We start from the raw sequence: 15,705 nt of genomic DNA on the forward strand, positions 1-15,705 counted from the left end.
GCACAGTTGCTAGTTCGGAAAATGAAATCCTTAAAGTGTGGAATTCTCTGCCAAATAATTTTAAGTCAATGAAAGCACTTGGGATTGCTTTTCTTTCTTTGTTTGGGTCATCCTATGCTTGTGAGCAGCTGTTTTCAGCATTGAATTATATCAAATGTGATGCCAGAAATAGACTACCAGATGAACTCAGTGCTGTATGTGTTGCTCTTAAACTGAGTATGAGCCAAGGATTGACAAGTTATCAGCATGCATACAACAGCAAAAATCACATTAATTGTGCCCACAAAAGGCGTCTTTAAAAAAATACATGCACGTGTACAGTTGTTGTTTGTTTTTTTTGTTTTTTTTCAATAAAAAAAATGTTTAATGGAAAGCTCTGTTATTGTGTGTTTCTTTTTAAACAAAAGCTGTTAATTAGTTTGAAAAACTGTACGAATTGTTTTTTCTAAACTAAAACCTCGTTATTCAGGTTTAATTGCAGTGTTGGCACTTTGAAAAAAATAAGTCGTTTTGGTTTGCAATTTGGGCAGTTGGGCTCAAAAAGGTTTGCCATCACTGGCGTAGGGTCACTACCACTGTGCAGAGAGGCAATGCATCTTTGGTTCGGGAAAATTCAAGATGGAATCTCCCTATCAGCAGTTCACCGAGCCGGAGAGGAGAACACAGCGGGGGTGCTCTGAGCAGGCAGAGCACAATCTCCCACGAGTGGGAACTAGCTCAGGAAGTCCTTCAGGAGATCTTCACCCTTTGGGGAACCCCTGCAGTGGATCTGTTTGTGACAAGTGTCTTCCGGAAGTGCAAATGCTCCAGGGAATTTCCTCCAAGAGGAGCTCTAGGGGAAGTGTTCATGGTGGACTCGGAATTTCCACTCCTGTACACGTTTCCTCCAGTCTCTCATTCGTCACGTGATCAGGAGGTTGGGAAAGTTTGGGAAATCCATGATCCTAATTGCTCCAGATTGGGCCATGAGGATGTGGTACCCGGACCTTCTGAACATGTCCATCTGTCCTCCAATATGTCTTCCACAAAGAGAGGATCTTCTCTCGCAAGAGGAAGTTCGGGTTCTCCATCCAGAGGTTAATACACTCAGCCTTCATGCATGGTTTCTGAAAGGCTGAGATACAAGGATTGGGACCAGCGGGACGATGTAATGGAGATTTTGCTTTCAGCCAGAAAGTCAGCAACAAAATCTTTGTTCCACTGTCGTTGGAACAAGTTCAGCAGCTGGTGCAGGGATAAGAATTTTGATCCCTTTCTATGTGACACACCTATGGTGCTTTCCTTTTTGTTACATTTGGCAAATCTGGGGCTCCAATTAAAGGTAACCTGGCAGCGCTATCTATTTTCAAGAGCTCTTCAGAGGAGGATTCATATTTTAATATCCCTCTGATTGTTCAATACCTAAAAGGCCTTCCTAATTTATTTCCACCAGTTATATACAATGTCCCTTTATGGGATCTCAATCTGGTGTTTAGATGTTTGACATGCATTCCTTTTGAGCCTTTACACTCATGCCCATTTAGACTTTTAACATTCAACATTGTTTTGCTTATTGCAATAAAGTCAGCCCGCAGGGTAAGCGAGTTGCATGCTCTTTCCTATTAACCTCCACATACAGTTTTCCATCAAGACAAGGTTATTCTCAAGATGAAACCTTCTTACCTAAGGTAGTCTCCGACTTCCACTTGTCGCAAAAAATCACTTTACCAACTTTCTAGCCCCCTCCCCATCCAGGAAAGGTGGAAGAAAGATTACATAGACTGGACCCAAAACGGGCTGTCAGTTTTTACCTATCTAGAATGGCTACATTTCACCAAAATGACCAATTATTCATTGGCTATTCTGGCCCCAAATTGGGTGTACTTGTTACAAAACAAACCATATCCAGATGGACCATCCTGGCTATTGGTGAATGTTGCAGATTAGCGGGCAAGGACCCGCCGGAAGGCCTAAGGGCACATTCCACAAGGGGCATGGCAACCTCTGCTGCTCGTCAAAGAGGTGTCCCAATCAAAGACATTTGTTCAGCGGCAGCTTGGTCGTCTGTTCACACTTTCGTGAGACCTTACTGACTGGATTCATCTTCCAGTCAGGAAGGACAATTTGCAAAAGCGGTTCTTCATTCGGTCCATGATTAGAACAAAATTTAATTCGTACTTCCACCACCAAATTATTACTGTTTTGGGAGTCTATCATATGATGAGGAATACGTGTGAGAACACAATCCATTCGAAGAACAAGTTACTTACCCCTGGTAACGTTCTTTCGATTGGATGTTCCTCCCACATATTCCTCTTCACCCCTCCCAGCATACCCCGCCGTTCAATTTACTTGTTCTAAAACTTTACGCTTTCTTGGAGCCTTCGGTCTATGGTACGCTTGGTAATTTCTCTTCGGGGGGGTGGGTGCGGGTGCGGAACTGCAACCAACCGGCGCAGCGTGCGCTACTTATACTGAGGATGACGTCGACAGTCGAACAGAGGCCCTTGAGGGGCATCGACTCGACGAGACGGCACACAGCGCCCCTGTCGAAAATAAATTCTAAAGCAGCTGAATCTGGAGAGATAATTATCATAAGATGAGGAATACGTGGGAGGAACATCCAATCGAAAAGAACGTTACCGGGGTAAGTAACTTGTTCTTCTCTGTTGGTAAATCAGAGTGAGTGAACGCAATGTGGGTTACATCCTTTAGAACAGGTTATTTGGTCATATTCGCTTTTAGCAAATGGACTCACACCTTTGACAAATACAATCTAAATTTACAATCTGTTTGCAATACAGTCCCTCACATTAAATAATCCTCTCTTTGTACTTCCCTCTTTTTATTGCGTCGCCATTAATTAATTATGTCCTTAACCACAGCCTGGGGGTATGCCAGATAGGTTCTTAAGAATTTGTATTATTGTTAATGTATTGTTTCATTTTTCCCCTCACTAGACTTAATAGTGGGGATCCTCCTTAAGCAGTTCCCTATTCATAGTTCATCTTCTTTACGTCTGTCATAACCTTTGTCATGTCTGCATATACTGCCATGTGATCAAACTCATGCCTAGTTTTAATTCCACTTATACCAGTAGGGGCTTTTCATCAAACACGTGTGTATAGGCGCGCTATAAATAAAATATCATATCATAAGGCGTTAACCACAAGCATTGCCATTTCCTAGTGGCCCCATAGTAAAGAGAGAGGAAAAAGAGAACTTAGTCTCTCGCAGTCATAAGAACATTCAGGTTAGTTAAGTGCTAAGAGCAAGAAGTGGGGAGAAGAACTTAGTACATCAACGTCCAAACGAGAAGGGCAATGGGAAGGTAGAGAAGCAGAGTAAGTGGTACCATTAGAATATAATGGGCATCAGAGATTTCTCATGAGCAAATGTTCAAAACCATGACAACCGTATAGCTATCAATGCTAGCAGTTGAGTGCAAAGGATTTCCTGAAATAGAAAGTCTTCCATTTCCTGATGGTTACCAGCATCTAAACCTTTATCTTTTTTTTTGTTTTGTGAAGATTGCAACCACTAGTGATTCACAACCTCAGCATCTCATAGTGCTTGTATAGAGGTATTATTGTACTTTGTCTGAGAGTGCGCCTTTACAGAAGCCACTAGGATAAGGCAGTGAGCTTTGAAGTCAATACAATCTCTTACTGGGAGCCCATGCAGGAGCAGCAGAGCAAGAGTCGATATACTCTATTTAAGGGCCCAGAATTAATCTGGTATATTGCTTTGATAAATCGTTGTCTTAATTAGGGACATAAAGGCTCATAACAGTCTACTTCTATATATTCTTCCCATTTTCCTTGAAACACATTGTCCGGCCTGGTTCTAATATAATTTTATCAATCTCATACCTAATGTTTTAATAATTTAAAGTGCCTTTTTTGCGATTTTAGTAATGACTTTGTCTATGTTTTTTCTGTGTTTGGTTTATGGTAATATTGTCAAGATTGATTGAACTTTAATGTAATGTCTCTATCAATTGCTTTGAATGCCCAGTTTTGTATATTGATTATGCAAGCAGTGATTTTATATGTGTAAAATGTGTTTGTGCTTTATGGTGAATTCCGAATAAAAGCATTATGATGATGATGATGATGATGATGATAATATTGACTTCAATCATTTCTATTATTTCTTGCATATTCCGACTCTTTAGATTGATTTTACGTAATCTTTCAATAAACATCTTATTCAAAATAGTCAAAATAATTATATAAATAAGTGGAACTTCATTCTGTGTAGTTCCCAATGGCTAACTGATTCCATCTATCTTACACTACCCTAGAAGTGGCACCCCATTTTCCCAACTATGTGGACCACATCTTACTAGGCATAAATCTTTGTCTCAGTCGGTTCTTCAGTTCCCCACCTCCCTGCCCCCTTTTCCCCTCCTCATCCCTCTATCATTTTTTGTCTGCATTTTATATCCTCCTGCCAGTTGCCTCATTGCATTCCTGCATGTAGAGCCTAGTTGCAACTCCTCAAAAATATTCTATACTAATCTATTTTTTGTGCCCACTTTTTGACTTAACTTACAAAGCGTTTTTTCGGTCTCTTCCTCTTTCAAACAATAATGAGTCCTCCCAGTTTTACACACTTTTTCTTATATTAGTTCTTAATTATATTTAGTAAACTTTCATAACCTACACAATGATATGAATTATCTCTAAGTGCTGATAACATGTGTTCTTATTACCCAACTCAGTAGTACTCGCATCCTCGTAATGATGAGAACATAAGTGGACCCACTGAGGTTTAAACATGTGACCGTTAGGTTACCCACGGATCTCTGACGAGAGTGTATTAGTCTAAAGAAATATCGTACCAGCTTACATTGCACATCATACAAACAAATAGTATTTTTACGTACATCTAATGCACATCCGAGTTGTTACCACACTGCACCTAGTACTTCTTAAGGCATACAGAGGCACTGGTTCACCCTCCCAACATAGGTTTGCAATGGTCAGCACTAAAAAAAATCCCTTTAATATTGATTGATATTTTGAGCAGTGCTGCTTTCACATTTTAAATCTCCCCATCTACCCACCAGCTCTCTTTACATGATTGTCAGTCTTACTTTCTTACATTCTGTTTTATGAATATTCACTCTATCCACCTAGTCAATTTTCTGATTTATTGAAGGCTCATTTGTATGCATTCACTGCACTCTGTAATTACACTTTCTTGTCCTTCTCTGGCCAAAAATAAAAAACACCACTGAACATGGTCCATCTGGTCGTTATTGTGTTGAGACATAAAGGAGATCTGGGGGAAGGGTTAAGGAATTAAGTGTAACAAGATCTAAGAGATCCATGGATGACACATACATGTCAATCTCACAATGCCAAGCACCCTTCCATCCAAAAAACACTGCCTTCTTGAAGGAGATCATTTTCCCACTGCATGTGTGTTTGTCCTCTGGCAGTATCTGGTTGAAGCTGCTTACTTCCTAAGGAATCACGTCAACCATACTTCTGTGAACTCTGAAGCATTTGCTCGATTCATTCACTTCAGCATTTGTTACTTAGTGCTGTTGTATACAAAACCCTACAGCTGTTTGTCAATGGTCTGGCACACCTGGTCTTTTGCTACCTTCCACCAAAGTATTATCATTAAGCTGATGGTGAGACTTTTCTTCCTATAACCCTCCCCTTCACAACTACGTTGCAGCTAACACAAGTCTCTGGTAGTCATGAAAAATATGAGCACTTTGCCTAAACCTGCAACAAAGTATTATCAGATCGCCATAAAGTGTAGTATTTGCTATTTGTACATTACCACACACTGTTCCATTAGATTTTCAATTCTCAAGAGGATCTAGTTCATCAAGTACCGCTACCAAAGACATTACTTTATTATTTGGGATCCTCTCCTTATGGAGAGATTTACATGGATCAAAAAGAGTGAGAGGAGTATTGAGTAGGCAATTCAGAATCTGTAGATGCAGCATGTCTTTGTTTGTTGCAGTTATAAATGCAGTGTTATTTTAAGATGGAGTGGATACAAATTCCAATTTTTTAGGAAAGCGAGAATAAAGATGTTATACTAACTTGTGACAGTTTACCAATAAATTCCTGTGTGAAGAACAGTCTAAACTGAAGATGTAAAGCAAGTCAGGTTCATGCCTTTTTTTGTTTGCGTTGACAGATTTTGATGGGAGTGATCGTTGATTTCTAGGTTGGATAATGCACATGGCACTGTAACATGTATTGTAATGTGCATGATTTTAAACACATAATGACTGCATTTTGTGATAAATATATCCATAATTTAGCAATTTATTTTTTGTTATAGGTAATAGAAGGTTTTTGTGAAGTGGAAACCTGTGCAATAATTTGGTACAAAGAAGAAAAATTGGTTCTCTTTGTTGTACCCAAGGGCTCTATAGATAAGAACAGCATGTTTGCTAAGCTTCAAAAACATTTGAGTAGCTATGCATTCCCGGACGATATTTTGGAAATTAAAGCCCTGCCTCTTACATCCCATGGTAAGTTAACTACACATGCATGAAAGATCTCTACATGCCATGCTTATATTCTAGGATATATTCCAGTTTGGTGAGTAGTTCAACCTGAAACACCCTTCAATCAGGTAAAATAAATACAGTAGAAGCTTTGTGAACGTGCATATTATTAATCAGAACATTAGGCATTTTCTGATTACCGGCTATAGAACGGTTTCAGTTATGAAACGATGTATACCAAAGTTTCCAAGCCGGATAACCTGCTGTATGATAAAATCCCAGTAGATCCCAGTAAACCGAGCTAACAGCAAGGATGCTTTGCTTGCTGACCTTTTTGCTCTATTTTCTGTCCTTGTCGCCTGGGTAACCGACATTTTGTATCCAGCATATTTGCTTATGTGTCATCGTTGGGTTCCCAAGGATGCCTGATAATCAAGCATTCACTGTACATTTTTCAGCACTATGATATGTTGTTGTTTTTCTTCAGTGTCAGATCCTGTTAACTATTATTTATTATTTTTGATTCTTACCTCAACTCTGATATAAAAAGGGGTGTGAGCTGTGTATTGTACCAAAATATAATATATTCACTGTGTATACTTTCAAATGAAACACAATGATCTGCAAACCTGTGAATAGATTGTGTTTTAACAAATTTACGACTTGAAAAGAGTATTGATTATATCAATTAATTTTAACCATCCTTACATGTTAAATACAGAAATATTCACATCCTAATCTCTATCACATTATATTCATGTCACGTATTGTTTCACCTGCATGATTAAGTACAAATTCGTCAATACACCAGTATTTATATCATACGTTGGCGTTACACGTCAATTTCTTCTATAAATGGATAATTTCAAAATGCCAAGTGATTTAAAAAAAACAAGAATCCCATAGACAAGAATGAATAAAGTCCATAATCAACACATGTTTTAACGTGTGGGAGGTGATGCTGGATTAGCCATATATTCTAAGACCATGTCCTTTTGCTTTACAGATAGCAAAGCATTCCAGTTATCCCTCCCTCATCTTCCTCAGGGATACAGTGTGCTTACGGCAAATTCTAAAACAAAAAGAGAAGAGTTGCCACGTCTCTTGACAACTTTTATTTAAAAAAGTTATGTGGTGCTATGTTAGTGTTATTTTCAGGGTCAACAAGTTAAATCATATTGTCCACAGTTTTCACACTATACATCCTCAACATAATTAAATTAGCTACAGTGGTCCCGACTTGTACAGATGTGCCTGTATATTGACAATCGGATTGCTATTTTTCTTTCTCTTCAAACAAACATTAAAAATGCATGTGTAACCATAGTGAACATTATGTTTTTGTTCATCATCTTAAGACTGGGGCCTGTCACGTAATCAAGAGTAGGTTTTCACATAATATTGTTTGACATTTGACATCATGTTTGCCTCATATTTATATCCAAAATATCAATAAAATAGTTGGGGAAAAAATAAAACTGTTGTGCAGCTACTGGTCTTACAAAATGTGTAAAATAAGAACAGTCTTGTTTGATGAGGTGGACGTTTGTGGCTTTTGAAGTTCTGCTGATTATGCATATGCTACAGGTAATGATAAAATATTACGTTTTACAGATATGTTTCAGCATGGAGATTGAAAGATTAGAGGTGGGCAGAAGGCAGAATTTGGCTTTTCCGATCGGTGCTCAGAAGAGGTACAGCAGGGCCAGACCAGATATTTGAAGAAAGGGGATTAAAACATGTTATTGAGTTAAAAGATAACAAACAAGAACAGCAAGTACTATGGGGTGGCCAGTGTCCTCATATGTCTACATTGAGGAGAGTACAGTAGGACTGGTGACATGTCTTTATTTCTGAATGCAACTTGTACAGTTGAAGAAGGGTGAATTCTGAAGGCAAAAGGGAGACTTGATGAGGTTGAATAGAAGCCTTAAGATGGAACAGTAGTTGTGTGATCTTAGAGAACAAGTGAGCCAATCTGAAGTCTTGTACTCTGAAGGGTACGGAGAGGTTAGATTATTGGCTTCATGTTAATCTATGGAGGCAGCTGTCGGAACGGTCAGAAAGTAGTGAAAGAAGGTTACGATTAAAAAAGGCTATTAGAACAGAGTAATACAGGGAACATAAAAAAAGAGAAAATAGCAGATGGAGAAAGCCATCTGGCTGATTGCAGGCCAGAACAACAGGGATTGATGGGAACAGATCGGAAAATCATCAACCTATTTTTATTAGAAACGCATTTGGAGAGGAAAGGGCACATGGTAATCATGGCAAAACCTGTAAAATAGAGAATATAACGGGGCCCAGACAGAGAGACACAGTTGGATCAGTTTCAAACACAGAAAGATAACCAGCAGAAGATGTACTTAAGGTGCCAGTAGAAGAGACAAGTGTTCAAGAAACTACGATTATGCACAGGGTTTAAAGCAGCAGAATACAGTTTAGACCTATGACCAGACAATACGATGGTTCTGATGTACTCCATGAGATTTAATAAAATATTCCAAAACTAGATTTAAGCGAGAATTGACAGTACAGGAACATAGATTATATTTGGTGATAGGCAAGACATTACAAATAGTTCGGTAGAAAGAGTAGGGGAGATAAAGGACTGCAATTGGCAAGGCAGGAAGGCTTAGGTGATAGTTTTGTTTGAGAACGTGATGGATATATATGTGCTTGAACTGAGTAAGGACGTGTCTGTATAACAGATAAAGATTAACTAGAATAAGAGTTAAAAGAAGTTCTGAAAAGGCAGTAGTATTACTGTAACAGAGTGGAATGAAAGGAGTTCATGGCAGATTAATGGATTTGATATGGGTTTTTATCAGCAGTGGTTTATCACCAAATTCCATGCGAGGTTAGACGTTGTTGTGCAGTAATACAAATTGACAGCATTGATTGGCCAAGTTTGTTCTAGATTTAGCTCCGATCACTAGTAGTAACTCTATAAGGAAAGGTATATGTGTAGTTAATGTACTAGATCAACTTACATGTGCCTATTTTTCCAAAACATTGAGTACATTGATCCAGATGAGTGTTTAAGTTGCACTAAAATGTTCAAATGTTTGTCCCGGAGAAAAACGTCTTCTGGTTCAAATTAAGGGTTGCAGTGTCAGTGACCCAAAGGAGTCGGATCTTCAGAATTCTGTGGTTGAAGCTCTGTGTTGCGTGCAGTGTGACCGATCCGAAAGGGTAGTGTGTCCCAAATTCTGTGGTGGAGGCACTGTGTTTTGACATGCAGCATGTTGATGAGAAAAAGCAGTAACTGTTATGACTGGACAAAGACTCTGGGAATGGGAGGTATGTTGTTGGTATAAGGTAATTGGGTTTAGTTGTGTCTTTAATAGTGCTTTGTTAGTGTGTACTTTGAATAACTAGGTTTCAGGGACTGAGGGTTAGGTGGTTAGATGGTTTTCCTCTTATCCATAGCTGCCTTGGGGATACAGTGCCAGAGCTTGGTTAAGAGAAAAGAGAAACCAGATTCTCTGTGGTGTTTCCGATTTGGCACATTTACTAAAGCCGTGTTACTGGATTGTAGTTTTCACTACGGTTTGTAGTGAATACAGTTCTTCGTGGTCCACTCTGGGGTCCTTGTTTGGAAGTCTATATGAATTATGCATATGCTTTTGAATTCAATCCTCAGTGAAGGTGTCTCTGGTTTCACGGTATCATCAGGCACTTTAGACATTTCTTGTTTGAGGTTCCGCAGGATTGCACCTACAGACTGTTGGCCGCCCAATGTTGAGCTGTAGATTTCCTTGAAATTCTAGACCCATTTTATGGGTCGGACTGGGATGGGGTCACCTTTGTGTTTAGTCATCAGCTTGGAATTCATGTTGTCTGGAAATCTTGATTAAAAGGAGGAAATAGTCTGTCCATGAAAGCATAGTTTCTCTGGAGTACAAGAGAGAGACGTAAGAGACAGTGGCATTGGAACTATGTCCCCCACGGTGGATTGATGGCAAGGAAAGACAACATTGTGGTTTTGAATGCACAGTGCAACCAAATATTCAGGACTTTATTTGTGATGGATTAAATGCTGGTGATAAAATCTTCTTGTAGAAATGATACTGCGCTGGGACGGGATGAATAAAAAAAAACAAAAATAAATTGGTGTTAGGGTTTATGGAGCATTTGTAGAGAAGACTTTCAAAAGAGACTGCTATGTTTCTGATGATCTAACGGACATGGAGATAGATGAAGTGAATGAGAGCATAATTTCCACCGGGTAGATTGGTTCTGATCTTTAAAAGAATTGTATTGATAAAGATAGAAATGTTTTTGCAGATGGGAATGGTGCCACAGGAGGATGGAGGAGTGAGTGGTGGGGCTTTTGGTGGCAGCTTGCAGGTGCCATGCTCTTTTGCGGTCAGTGAGAAGGTCTTGTGGTCAATGTCGAAGGTAGCAATTTGATCCGTGTTATCCCAGGTATCATTATGAGCTTGCACTAAGATTTGAGTCCTACCATTAATCACAAATACTGATATCTCGCTGGAATATTCATATAATCAAATAAAATAACTGATCTCTGAATGAGTATATAACAAAGCAATTTGCTGTTAAGAAGGTGCACTGTATTTCTCGCTGCACAGTCCTCTTGACAACTGAAAATCAGCCTGGAGCAAAAGGTGTAGAGCACCGTTTGACAGATGGCCAGAATATTACTGTGTAGCTTACAGCAGTCTGGTATGAGCAAAAGTAGGAGGGAAAACTTAAGGTATGCTCCAAGCTCGGCACACAGGTGGGATCGAGAGGCGGACAGCTTCAGTTCAACAACGCTTTCGAAGAATCCAGTGCTGTGGGGGAGAGCAGAGCAGGGCCATCAAGAAGTTAATATTGTTTCTGTGTACCGTATGAAATGCCTTTCATATCGCATTTGCATACTCGAAGTCATATTTTAAGAGTCACATTCTAAAATGAAAAAGACAACCTATAGGAGGAGCCTGTTGAGTGTAGAACACGCTCATATGTCACATGCATTCTAGGGCATGAAGTCCTTTATTTCTAAATGCAAATAAATGCAGAGTCTCTACTGCAGTACCACCCCAATACACATCATAATTGCAGCATGACAGTCGAATAAGCATGTACACTAATCCTACTGCAGGGTTTGCATGGTCCCCTCTGTTTTGTTTTTAAATGTACTGTACTCCATAGTAAGTAGGTGTAGTTCCGTGGATTTAGTGAGGTAGTAAATCTCCTCAAATTTGACTCAAAACAGTGCAAGTAGTAGTCTCTTCTGAGTAGTAATGTTACGATTGTTCAATTGATTAACGTTTGTCTGTTTCTCTGCTATTCCTTTTTTTGTTTTTTTTTTCCATCTGTGTATTTTTATTAATGTGATGTTTTTTTATATTGAGAAATTGGTGTGAAAAGTTTCATTGTAAACTGGTAAACACTACTTTTCTTTAAAATGAATACATTAGTAACAAAATCTAGTGTAAAAACAGCCAATAATTAAAAATGATGCATAATATAGAGAACACATTCCCTGGGATCCTGTGCTCATTTCCTGCACCCCAAACCTATTAGATTAGATTAAAACACACTTGAAGGTGTTAAATGAGCTGTTCAACCTACACTTGAAACCTGGATGGACTGTTTTAGAAGAGCGCGATGGTTATATCGTTCAGTACATAATTTATTAATAAACCCAGTAGTTAATTCTTATTTTACAAAGACATACCAGTATGTTAAGTTGTATCCAAACAGCAAACAACAATTCATTAAACCATGCACGAAAATGCAATCATAAAATCTAAACTCGCTCCTAAAACAATGGTAAAAGTGCAATGTGCTACAATCCACAAATCTAAGTTAATCAATTCACATACCTCTATCAGACAATAGGCATCAATAGTTCTTTACACAAGTATAACACACTAATCCCAATAGTGTTTCATTGTGTCTATTTACACCACACACTTGCCCAACATGTTTTGTTCTCTTTATCATTGGAACCTACCCATAGAACTTCGTCTGGGGCTACTTTTCATACCACAACCTCACATACAGACTAAGTTTTTCCAAACCACGCTAAGTGGCGGTTATAATATTGACAACCTGGTGGCAGAAAAATGCCTGAGTTACGACGACCAATATGTGACTGAATTATTGGTAAATACTGCATTATTTGGGGATAACAAGGTCCCCAATAACACAATGAACCTGACGAATTGACGTAATCAAAAAAAAAGATTGATAAGGACTGAACTACACGGTTCTATAATGTTAGAGTATCTAAGAAATTGATCTTTATCTCAGGGCCTAATTGTACATAATGAGCCAAGACTCTTTCTGGACAATAAAGTGTTTAGATTACAGTGGAGCTATCTAACCAATAAATGTGGACGCGACTGGGTAATACTGATTATTGATGCAGCCAAAGGAATGGTGGACATAATCCTGATTGAATTTAGTAAATTGGAAGAAGAAATTAAAAAAAAGTCCCTTTTGGAAGTGTTCAAAAAACAGTTAGAGGAAATCAAAAAAGAAATGTTGGAGTTTACTGATTACACCACAATGGAAAGAATCATAAGGTTGAACTTCAACCATGAAAAAGCGTTCCCGTACTCAAAAGAGGACTTTTAAGTTTCAAGAGGGTGAAAAGTTCCAACAATTACAGTCAAGAAAACGAGTGAGATGTGGAAATGCATTTTATAGCTCCACAGACGATAGTTCAGGAGACGATTGAAGATTTCATGAACAATCGAACAGATTCAAAGGAAGGAAACAAAGAGGTCCCTATAATCAAAGACCAAGGGCACAAAAAGGTAGAGGCAAAAGAGGACAAGGTGGCAGGTCTTTTTTGGAACAGGACCAATTTACATGGGAACTGGAACCAAGGATTACAAGGAGCCAACAGACCTTATAGTAAATCTATCTACACATAATCACTACCAATATATCTGACAATTTCAAATTGAATTCATACAATTTATGAGAAAAGTATACCTATGCCAATTCTTCCAGGATGTAGATTGTGACTCTACCACCAATTAATCAGGATTAAGATCACCCTCTGTGTTTACACCACCGACCCAGAGTCATAGTGCAGAAGCCATCGTGTTTGAACAAAGAGTCCTGGCTGAACTTGGGGCAATAGACAATAGAAAATACTGACAGTAAACCGTTTCAGAACATTTCAAAGTTTGAAAGAAAAGCGATCCAAGATCTAGCAAGCACTGAAAAAATGGTGATATGTAAGAGTAGTGCAAATCCCAGAGTGCCTTTGTTTTATACTTTGCCAAAGATAAATAAAAATCTCACTGCTCCTCCTGGAAGGCCAATAGTATCAGGTATTAACTCAGTCTTGGAAACTCTATGGAAATTTGCAGATATCTATTTGAGGCCGCTAGTGAAATTCATGAAGTCACATGTACAAGACACTACTGCAGTTATCAAATTGGTAGAAGGAATGAAGTTTGACTCCAACAAAGATACTGTGATCAGTTTATTGTGTCATTGTATACGATGATACTGCAAGGTAGAGCTCTATTGATGCTAGAAGTCCTACATGAGAAAATGACTCCTAATAACACCCCAAATTCATTCATTTTGTGGTGTGTGGAAATTACGGTGACAGAAAACTACTTTTGATTTATGGATACGTTTTACAAACAGATCTACGGCAGCTCTGTGGGCGTTACGGTAGCACCTAGCGTAGCCAACCTATATGTGGAAATGTTGGAGGAAACCAAAATCTATGGTGATCTGAATCCATACAAGAAGAATATAACACTCTGGAAAAGGTATATCGATGATGTCCTGATTGTATGGATTAGGAAGAACAAGGAAGATGTATCCAAATTCATCGAATGGCTTAACATCCAAGATAAAAGTCTCCAATTCACAGTGGAATCGAATTATTGCACCATCAATTTTCTAGACTTAACTGTTTACGAGGATAAACTAAATAAAATGTAGGCAGTTAAACTTTATCACAAAAAAACTGACAAGAATGCACAACTCAGTTTCGAGAGCTTCCACCCTAAACATCTAAGGGAAAATGTATCTTTTGGACAATTCCTCAGGTTAAGACAAAACGGTTCCATTAAAGCCGACTACACCAGGGAGGCTACGCTCCTTCATGGCCCCAGCCTTGCTCACTGAGTGCTTGGGCTTTCAGTAGGGATCCTCTGCTGGACTCAGCCTTATAGCCTCCTTCTCGGTTTCCCAAGAGCAACTACCTTCCCTTCTCCTGCAGGCTCCTTTTTAAGCAGCTCTGGGATTGTGATGTGTTGCAGGTGTGTGGTTAGGGTTGGGCCTGCCTGACTCTGCCTGTCCTCATGAACAGGTCAGCCTGCTGTTAGAAGGCAAGGGTCTGTCTTCTGTGCCTTAGTGTGTTTATTGTGTGCCATACTTAGATGGATTCTTCAACCTAGCCTGCGTCGCATCTGGATGTAATTGTGAATGTTAGCATGTGCCACACTTAGATGGATTCCTCAATGTAGCCTGAATCACATCTAGAAAAAAATGTAATTCGACGATTGATATACAACTCTTTTGCCAAGCCGGCACCAAGCATGCAATCTGTGAAACAATAACCAACCTACTAACAATTTCACTCCTCTGCATACACCTCTCAAACTCGAACCAAAAACAACCACAAGCCTTAAACGCAGCAAACTGCAACAACAAAACAAACCACACATGGACTTGCACAACCGCACACAACGACTACCGACCGTAAAACACCCCGAGATCAGCCAACGGACCCACCGGGCTGAGGCTGCCAACAGCACATCAATGCTATCTTGCACTTTTCCTGCTCACTCCCACTAACTCACCCCGTCCCTTTTTTCAGAGCCGCCAGAGCGCCAGGGGACCACTCCGGTGGTGATAGTGCACGGCACAAATATCCTTTAACATTAACATTAACTCTTTATCCCTCTCAGTTGCAGCTTCTTACTCTTGGTATTCTTAGAAAAAGGGAAAAAGGGGCGAGTGACATGGAATGGCACTGTACATCATTTCTAAGAACGCAGTGGGTGTGTTGGTGAATGGGAACCTGATCCGGCTAAGTCTTCTCAATGTGCTCTTTCAGTAATAAAAATGTCGTAACCAAAGGTTCCTTCATGCACTTTATAATCAGTATGTGCCCTACCCTTCTCTTCCTTTCACTGAAGTCCTGGAAGCAATCATTAGAAAAGCAAACCGTTTTGGATTTTGTACAAGTGTTAGATAGGCATTTGACAGGAGGTGACATCATATGCCCAGATACTCTCACCATTTGC

The 15,705-nt window shown here is 39.3% G+C and overlaps 1 protein-coding gene across 3 annotated transcripts in view; it reads left to right on the forward strand.

The window, feature by feature from the left end:
• Nucleotides 1–15,705, forward strand: part of AASDH (aminoadipate-semialdehyde dehydrogenase) — an 853,386-nt gene that overhangs the window by 449,978 nt on the left and 387,703 nt on the right. For all 3 annotated transcript variants that reach the window (XM_069631618.1, XM_069631617.1, XM_069631619.1), the window contains exon 9: nucleotides 6,298–6,490. In XM_069631618.1, the coding sequence (XP_069487719.1) occupies nucleotides 6,298–6,490 (193 nt within the window). The remainder of the gene's footprint in view (nucleotides 1–6,297; nucleotides 6,491–15,705) is intronic.

Source organism: Ambystoma mexicanum, chromosome 6q (assembly GCF_040938575.1).
Source record: "Ambystoma mexicanum isolate Mex_15411 chromosome 6q, UKY_AmexF1_1, whole genome shotgun sequence".
NCBI classification, from domain to species: domain Eukaryota; kingdom Metazoa; phylum Chordata; class Amphibia; order Caudata; family Ambystomatidae; genus Ambystoma; species Ambystoma mexicanum.